This window comes from Zingiber officinale, chromosome 8A, assembly GCF_018446385.1.
Source record: "Zingiber officinale cultivar Zhangliang chromosome 8A, Zo_v1.1, whole genome shotgun sequence".
Lineage (NCBI taxonomy): Eukaryota > Viridiplantae > Streptophyta > Magnoliopsida > Zingiberales > Zingiberaceae > Zingiber > Zingiber officinale.
The window spans coordinates 4,473,547-4,483,098 of record NC_056000.1 but is presented as its reverse complement, the minus strand read 5'-3'; the positions used below and the strand labels follow the sequence as shown (position 1 = coordinate 4,483,098).

The 9,552-nt window shown below is 35.0% G+C and overlaps 1 protein-coding gene across 1 annotated transcript; it reads left to right on the top strand.

Moving 5' to 3' along the window:
• The first annotated feature begins 6,891 nt into the window (after positions 1 to 6,891).
• Positions 6,892 to 7,527, top strand: LOC122011431 (extensin-like). The gene has a single exon (XM_042567822.1). It carries the CDS (start codon positions 7,034 to 7,036, stop codon positions 7,421 to 7,423), a length of 390 nt encoding a protein of 129 aa, XP_042423756.1. The 5' UTR covers positions 6,892 to 7,033; the 3' UTR covers positions 7,424 to 7,527.
• The last annotated feature ends 2,025 nt before the right edge of the window (positions 7,528 to 9,552 follow it).

The window sequence follows — 9,552 nt, the reverse complement described above, 5'->3', positions numbered from 1 at the left end:
TTCCTTAGTATCCAGAGAGTTTTGTCGATGAGGAAGCAAAACAAAAGCATCATCTGTAAACTGGGACCATAACCTTTATTTATAGAAGCCTAAGATTGAATATTTCTAATTTGGCCCTCAATAAATTAACAATTACACATGGTATCCATATTAATATATTCATAGCAATTAAACCCTTAAGTTATATTCCTTAATCATAAATTTGATCACATTACATTATGACTTATTTAATTGATGACATTAGACATTTATAATTACAATTATGGTCCCAAAATTCTAACAATCTCCCACTGGATCATATCTGTAAACTTATAAATGTTAACCTTAATGAGCTCATAACTTTTGTCATCATGGTCGTAGGGTTTCCTTAACAATCTCACCCATTAATTATATAGACATAAGATCAATGTAGTCTTCGTTGTATCTTTCACAACTAAACCATCAATAGTCACGTACATCAATATAATCAAATGACATAGATCAATTATGAATATATGGCATGAAAATTACATGCAAGGTGATCTATTCATGCCAATTTTCAACTGGTCCTCTTTAACCAAAGTGAGTTAAAAACTTTAACTTAAGTTACACAAAGTGTAGTGAAGTAAACATTGAACTTTATATCTGATCAAAAAATCTTTAAATACATAAGTTTCACCAACATAATCAAACATATATAGAAGACATATATAGTACAAACTCCCACTAGATCTAGATTTCACCAAATTGAATAACACCCATATGAGTGGTATGCTCATAGAAGACATTGGGTGGTAAACCATTTGTAAAAGGATCTACTATCATGGAATTTGTGCCTATGTTCTATCGAAATCTGTCCACTTTGTACTCTTTCTTTCACAACAAGGAACTTGATATCGATGTGTTTCAATTTTTTTGAGCTCCTCTTATTGTTAGAATACAATACAACTGATCTATTGTCACAAAATAACCTCAGTGGTCTTTCAACCCTTCCTAAAATACGCAGCCCAGTGATAAAATTTTTCAGACATATTCCATGATTAGATGCCTCATAACATGCTATAAACTCTGCTGCCATGGTGGAAAAAGTTGTCAATGCTTGTTTGGCACTTCTCCAAGAGATAGCTCCACCAGCCAACAGAAAAACATAGCCTGAAGTGGATCTCATGCTATCTTGGTATCCCGCAAAATCAGAGTTAGAATATCCCATAATCTCAAGAATACCTGACCTCTTATATGTGAGCATGTAACCACTAGTTCTCTTTAAATATCTCATTACCCTCTTTGTTGCTTTCCAATAATTCATTCCTAGGTTGCTTAAATATCCGCCCAACACTCCAACAATGTACGCAATATTCGGACGCGTACAAACTTGAGCATACATAAGACTTCCTATAGCCGAAGCATAGGGAATCTTATGCATTTCTTGAGTCTTGAGTCTTGAGGCTTCCTTTAGGGCATTGTTTAAGACTAAAGTTGTCTCCTTTAGCAACTCGGGTATTACCTGGTTTGCAATCTTACATGCCAAAACTTTTAAGCACCTTATTGATATAGTTCTTTTACGATAATCCAAGAATACCTCGAGAACGATCTCGATATATTTGGATTCCTAATACAAAAGATGCATTACCAAGATCTTTCATTTCAAAATATATAGATAGAAATCTCTTGGTATCATTTAACATACCTATATCATTTGTGGTAAGCAAAATGTCATCAACATATAGAACCAGGAAGATATGCTTACTCCCAGTAAACTTATGATACACACAATCATCCACCACATTCACCTCAAAACCAAATGAGATTATTATTTGATGAAATTTGTGGTACCATTGACGAGATGCTTGTTTTAACCCATAGATGGACTTCTTAAGTTTGTAAACCATACTCTTTGGATCTCCTGATACAAAGTATTCTGGTTGCACCATATAGATTATTTCCTCAATGTCTCCATTGAGAAAAGTTATCTTGACATCCATCTAATGGAGTTCGATATCAAAATGTGCAACAAGTGCCATGATTATCCTTAAAGAGTCCTTTGTTGAAACTGGAGAAAAGGTCTCTTTAAAGTCGATCCCATATTTTTTAGTATAGCCTTTAGCTACAAGACGTGCTTTATACCTTTCCATATTATCGTTTTAATCCCGTTTAGTTTTAAAAATCCACTTACAACCAATGGGTTTCACACCTTCTGGTAATAGGACAAGTTTCCAAACATTATTATTTTGCATTGACTTATACTCCTCATTCATTGCCTCAATCCACTTTTGAGAATTTGAATCTTGCATAGCTTGACGAAAGTTGATTGGATCATCCTCCGCCATACCATCATTTTCCTCATGTTCTTGAAGTAGTTCTATGTAATCATCCAAAATAGAACTCCTCCTTTTTCTAGTGGACCTTCATAAAGGCACTTGTTATACATACATTGGTTCTTGAGGTTGTTGAGTTTGTTCTTCTAGGAGTTGATTAACAATGTCTTATTGTTCTTGTATTGCATCCTAGTCATTGACAGAAATAAAATCCTGATCATTATCAGAAGCAATCATAGGAATATATTTCCTCTTTAAGAGTAGTGGGAATACATTCCTCCTCAAAGACAAGGTCGGTTACTTTATTCTTTCCCCCAAACTCAATATCCTCAAAGAACGTTGCGGTTCCCGTCTCAAAGATGATCTTTATTTTGGGATCATAAAACTTATAGCCCCATAATCACTCAGAATATCTAATAAAGTTGCTACTCACAGTTCTGGAGTCCAGTTTCTTTTCATGTGGCTTATACAGTCTAACCTTAGCTGGAAATCCCCAAATATGAAAATGTTTGAGACTTGGCTATCGCCTTGTCCAAAGATCAAAAGGTGTTTTAGTAGCTACTTTAGTAGGTACTCGATTTAGAATGTAAGCTACTGTCTTTAATACTTCTCCCCAGAGTGGCATTGGTAAGGTTGAATGACTAATCATACTCCTTACCATATCCTTAAGAGTTCAATTATGTCATTCAGCTACACCATTCATGCTTGGTGAGCCTGGCATGGTGTACCGTGGGACGATTCCACACTCCTCTAGGTATTGAGCAAAAGGTCCTGGACGTTGCTCACTTGAACCGTCATATCTACCGTAGTATTCACCACCACGATTAGATCTAACTTTCTTAATTCTTTTGTCTAGTTGGTTCTCAACTTCAACCTTAAATGATTTGAAAACGTCCAATATTTGAGCCTTCTCATAAATAAGAAATAGGTATGAATATCGAGAATAATCATTAATGAATGATACAAAATATTGTTGACCATTCCAAGAAGGTGTTGGAAATGGTCCACAAACATCTGTATGTATCAATTCCAATACTTTGTAGCTCTATATGCACCATCTTTCTTTCTTTTGGTCTGTTTGCCCTTGATGCTTTTAACACAAACATTTAGGTTTGTAAAATCAATGGAGTGTAAAATTCCATCTGATATATGTTGTTCAACTCTATTTCTAGAGATGTGTCCTAAACGTTTGTGTCATAAGACACCTGAGTTTTCATTATTAAATTTACGCTTAGTACCATGTGATTCCACGTTTAGGGTTTCAGTATAAGAAGCATTTATATTAAGCATATATAGATTGTCATAAATTATAAGTGAACCGGTTCCAACAACAATAGAATTAATAGATAACTGAATTGACCATTTCCAAACGAACAACGATAATATAATTTGTCCAAATGAGAAACAAAAATCAAATTCCATCTAAATGACGGTACAATAAAAGTATCTATTAAGTCTAAATAATAACAAGTGTTTAACAACAATCTAAAATGCCCTATTGCTTCCACCTCAACCGACTTGCCATCACCCACATAAATGCATCTTTTAGCATCAGTTGGCTTTCGGTAGCTCAGGTGCATTGAAACACTGATGTTAGTAGTACCACCAGAGTTTAACCACTAAGTGTTTCGAGATATTGAAGCTAAATTTACTTCAGAACAAACCAAATTGAAAAATGTACCATTTTTCGCACGCCATACACGGTACTTAGGATATTATTTCTTGACATGATCAGGCTTGTTACAGAAGAAACAACCTTTCTTGTCAATATCCTACTTTTGTTTCTTCACATAAGGACCTTTAGTAGCCTTATTGTTTCTTTTCTTGCCCTTATCTTTAGGGGTGCTTGCCAAATAAGCACTTTCAACCTTGATTTCCTTCAACCTCTTTTCCTTTTGAACACAGTATGAAATGAGCTCATTAAGAGTCCATTTCTTCCTTTGACAGTTATAATTAATTTGAAACTGACTAAACTGGTTCGGAAGAGAAATAAGGACTAAATGCACAAGCATGTCATCCGACAATTCAAGATTAAGTGCCTTCAATTTTGATGCAAGGTGGGACATTTCCATGATATATTCCCAAATATTTCCCTTGCCTTTATACTTCATAGAAATCAAGCTCTTCAGAATTGTGCTTGTCTCCGCCTTATCACTTTTGGGAAATCATTTTTAAATTTCATCGAGATATTCCTTACCTTTGGTAACACTACTAGACACTGTGCCCCCTAAAAGACTTAGGTATGCCACGCTTGATGATCATAAGACTCATGTGGTTAGAGTGATCCCACTTCTCATATTTAGCCCTCAGTTCAGAGGAACTAGTATATATAGGAGCAGTGAGTTGCTCTATCCTAAGCGCAAGATCTAGATCCATGCAGCTAAGAACAATTAAAATATTCTCCTTTCAATCCTTAAAATTTGTACCATTAAGGATTGACACTGAACTTAAGTTAGCAAAAATAGTAGCAACACTTGTTGAAAAGATAAACACAAGAATTATAACATAAATAACATGCTTATTTTGAATCAATTTAAACAAATGGTAAATCCTATCTAAAGATACATAGTACAACAACAATATCAAGTCTTTGGACAGTAATATTATTTGCAAGTGGTACTCTTGATATAATAATCAAACACTAACAATAATACATGACAAATAATAAACCTATTTTTGGATCGATTTATTATATGCATGAAAGATAACAAAGAAAACCTGATAATTGTTACGTGTTTATTATCATAAGTAATTGTATAATTTGTTAAGTATAAATCTTCCTTTGGGCCGATTAATACTCACATAGATATATACATTTACAATTTATTTAATACCTCAATAATATCTTAATATTTTAAATAAAATAAAATTCAAATAATAGAGGTCATTTTGGTGACATATAATTCAAATTTAATTTAATTTAATTTAAAATAATAGATACTAATAGAACCCTTATAATCCAATTAAATTATATTATTTTAATGGATTATCTTTATTTTACCTATATAATTGTAAACAAACGAGGGTTCGTTACCTCTCCAAACCACGTAACAGAACATGGTTTTTTTTTTAAAAAAAAATCCCTTATCAGAAACCACATTATTTTATGAAACCACGTAACTTTCGAAACAATGCAACTGTACATCATCTCTACCTCTTCTTCACCGCATGCCTCCACGACGCACGAACCACCACAACCGCGGTTGCCGACCACGACAGCCAAGTAGTCGCCAGTTCTTTCCAGTGTTGGAACGCCGGTCACCTTTGTCACTGGCGTTTGCTTGTGCAAAAATAGCGAGAGGAAGCCACAACCAACTCACCGGCCAACTGTAACGCCTTATCATGCCCCGGAAAACTACCTCCAGCATGATGTTGTCGCCGGTGGCCCACTGTTGGTCACCTGCGCTCGTTTGCGATGAGTAGAAAATGTGAGAAGTGGCGTTTAGCGTGTTGCTTGCCATCCTGGGTGCCGTCACCGGCCCAGGAAACCGGTTGCAAGCAACCTCCCGTGACGCTTTCCCTTCTCCGGTGGAAGTTGTGATGTTGTTGCAAATTTTTCCAGCCGGTTGTGACACAGAATAGTGCCGAAAATCGTGATGATAAAATAAAATCGCAACATGATATATCTTGAACCAAAACCAAAATTACACAAAGATAAAACTTTGTACCAAAAATTATTTCCCTAAGAATTTAGAATAGAAGACTGTGATACCAATTGATAGTAAATAGATTGAGAAATCTCAATGCAAATCTTATGCATTCTATTCAATTCTTAAGAAATTATAAATTGGATAGACAAAATTATGGAAGCGTATCAGAATCGATAGTATGCAATCGATTCTGGTATGATCTTCAATTTGTAGATTTTCCTTAGTATCCAGAAAGTTTTGCCAATGAGGAAACAAAACAAAAGCATCATTTGCAAACTGGGACCATAACCCTTATTTATAGAAGCCTAAGATTGCATATTTCTAATTTGGCCCTCAACAAATTAGCAATTACACATAGTATCCACATTAATATATTCATGACAATTAAACCCTTAAGTCATATTCCTTAATCATAAATTTGATCACATTAAATTATGACTTATTTAATTGATAACATTAGACATTTATAATTACAATTATGGTCTCAAAATTCTAATATTTTTGCCTTCTCATCTACCCATTTTGTCTCTTGTACACGTAAAATACTAATTCTTTTCCTAATTATCGTATCTACTACCTCCATTGATTTACCAGTGAAATTCCTATGTTCCATGTTCCAAATATTAGATTATTAGTTTTCCTATCATATTTATTCTTATCTAACCTATGGTGAAAGAACTTTTGCCTATTTAACACTACATCTAAGTTCTCATGAAGATGTAGCAGTATTTGCTGAGACGTTACAGTCGGATCCTGTAATATGAACTCTTACATATTTATCATAATTTTAACGCTAATTAATAACCTAATACAACTCTCCTCCTTATCGATAAAAAAATTTTATTGATAATTTCATCACTAATTTGAAATGTTTTTATAATGAGCGTATGTCAGGACAAACATAGATTGATGTATTTTCGAATCCTGCCCGTTACAAATAAACTATTATTCATTCACAATGTGCGCCTAAGTCCGCGACAATTAATGCACGTCTTAAGCTCCCGGACAAAGTCGCCTATAGCTCACACTCCACAATCAATCAACTTGTTCTTCCCTTCCCTTCTTCTCTTCTCTTGAAACCGCTCAACCATGCAGCGATCAAATCTCTCAATTCTCCTCTTTTTCCTACTGCTTTCGAATTTTTGCCTCTCCGAAGATACTTCGCCGGTGTGCCCTTACCCCTGCCTGCCGCCGCCGACGTGGGCCTCCAACTACCCTCCACCACCGCCCGCATGGAGCGGCTACTCTCCTCCCCAACCAGTGGACGGCGGACTCTATACTCCCCCCTACATGCCCTACTCTCCGCCAAGCTACGGGATGCTGGTTGCGCCTCCCCCGCCGGAGCCCATCCTCCCATATTTCCCCTTCTACTACCGGAGGACGCCGCCGCTGCTGTCTGCAGCTCCGGCTGTAATTCGCGGCGGTGCAATCTCAGTGCCGTTGCTGATACTTTCCGTCGTCATATATTTGCTCGTGTAGATGATTAGACACAGTGCGTCAAACGGTGTGCCGCTCAGTTCATTTTACCTGTGATCATTTATATACATATTAAATAAGATTTTGTTTAAGACGTATTTAATTTACATGAAGGCAAATAAAAATTGATAAAATATATCGATAGTGGTTTTTGAGTCTCGAGACTCCAAATGGTTAGCTTAATTTTTAGTGTAGCAACAGCGGCAGCGGCAGCGGCAGCAGATGAACTTCGTCTCAACAATTTCTTAATAACACACTGCTTTTCATTGATCTGTAATTATTAATGGACATAAATCCTCATTTAAATTTAGAGTTTTAGACGCATGAACCGTTTGGTGGGGAGTCACTATCGATCGCAACGCGTCGGTTCTACTTTTGAACACGAAGCAACGCCAATTCCAGCTGATGCTTCATTTCTTCTGCCATTATATGATTTGTGGTCTCCAGCTGGTTAACAATAACTTCATAAATTATGCACAATAAATTGAAGCTGAATGCAGTTTATTATGACAACTACACTGCACCTTATGAAGTTGCGTTTGCTCCCGGATTACGATTACGGTGCAACGGTTTGGATTTTAAATTTCAATTTCCGTGCATTACAAGAATTTTCGTTCTAGACGACAAACCTAAAATAATAAGTGGTTTGAATGAATTTTGCGTGAGGGTTTTTTCGATTTATTTTGATATCCATAGAAATTTTTTATAAAGATAGATTAGAAAGAAAAACGGTAAATTAGAGAAAAATCTCCAATCATAATATTAACTTTGCATGTAATTCCTATATTCAAAAAATTTTATTTTCACTCCCTGGATGGAAAATATTACTTGTTTCAACTCCCTCATGCAAATATTGATACCTAAATTGCCCTTCAAATTTTTTAGGTACAAAAATTTTAAAATTGAGTACAAAAAGTCTAAAAATGAGTATAATTCTTCTTAAAGTCAGTACTTTATATTAAAAATAGAGTATATTTTCTATCAAAATTGTCCCTCTTATTTTTTAATATAAAAAATATAAAAATAAGTATAATTCATGTTAAATTCAGTACTTTACACTATAATCTAGTACTCTATACTAGGATCGAGTATATTTTCTATCGAAATTAACCCTCATATTTTTCGGTACAAATAGTCTAAAAATGAGTATAATTCATATTAAATTCAGCACATTAAACTAAAATCGAGTATATTTTGAGATGAAAAAAGAATCGTACTCAATTTGATAGAAAATATACTAGATTCTGAGTTAATATACTCAATTTAAGAGGATTTATACTGATTTTTAGGCTTTCTGTACCTAAAAATATCATGAGCAATTAGGTAAAGATGTTTGAGTGGGGAGTGAAAATAAAGATTTTTCATGGATGGGGACTGTATGCAAAGATTTATTTATCAATAGGGACTGCATGCAAAATTATCCGAAAAAAATTAAATATTAGAATTTAAAAAAAAACAGGTTGACTTAAAACTGAATTAGTAAAAGATGATTAATTACATTTATTATGAACATCTCTCACAGTCTTATACAAAAAAGTAAATCACGGATCCATTTATAACTCACCGTTAAATTAAATAAGGGGAGGAAGAAATTTATGTTTTCAAAAATAAACCTCGGTCGAAAATTAATTTCTTATTATATTATAATAATAAGTCTGCTCATCCGATCCGTGGGAACGCAAGATTGAAACTCAAAGACTTGTCGACGCATCAATTGGAAAAAAGGACAACTTTAATGTCTATCGGTTGGATTTCTTCTCGGGGCTCTTCCTCTCAATTCTCAATAAATCTAACGTCAATCAAATCAGATTCATTATATAGGTGTTGCCTACTTGCCTACCCGAGAGAAATGGGGAGCATGATATAACACCACCAACGACACAACAGCAGCAGCAAGGTAGTGCAGCAGTGCCAATTCCGTGATTTTTTTCTAACTGGTGCACTGAACATGTAGAGACATTGTAACCGGTTGAAACCTCTCCTTTATCTCAGTAACTTCAGAAAAAGGCAAGGCTCTTACAAACAATATAGCTTATATAGTTTGTTTCTACCTGAGACACGGATGAATATGAGTTGTCGCCTGTGTTGATAAAATTATCACGTGCCTGGAAGTCCACGGAGCCTGCGGAAAA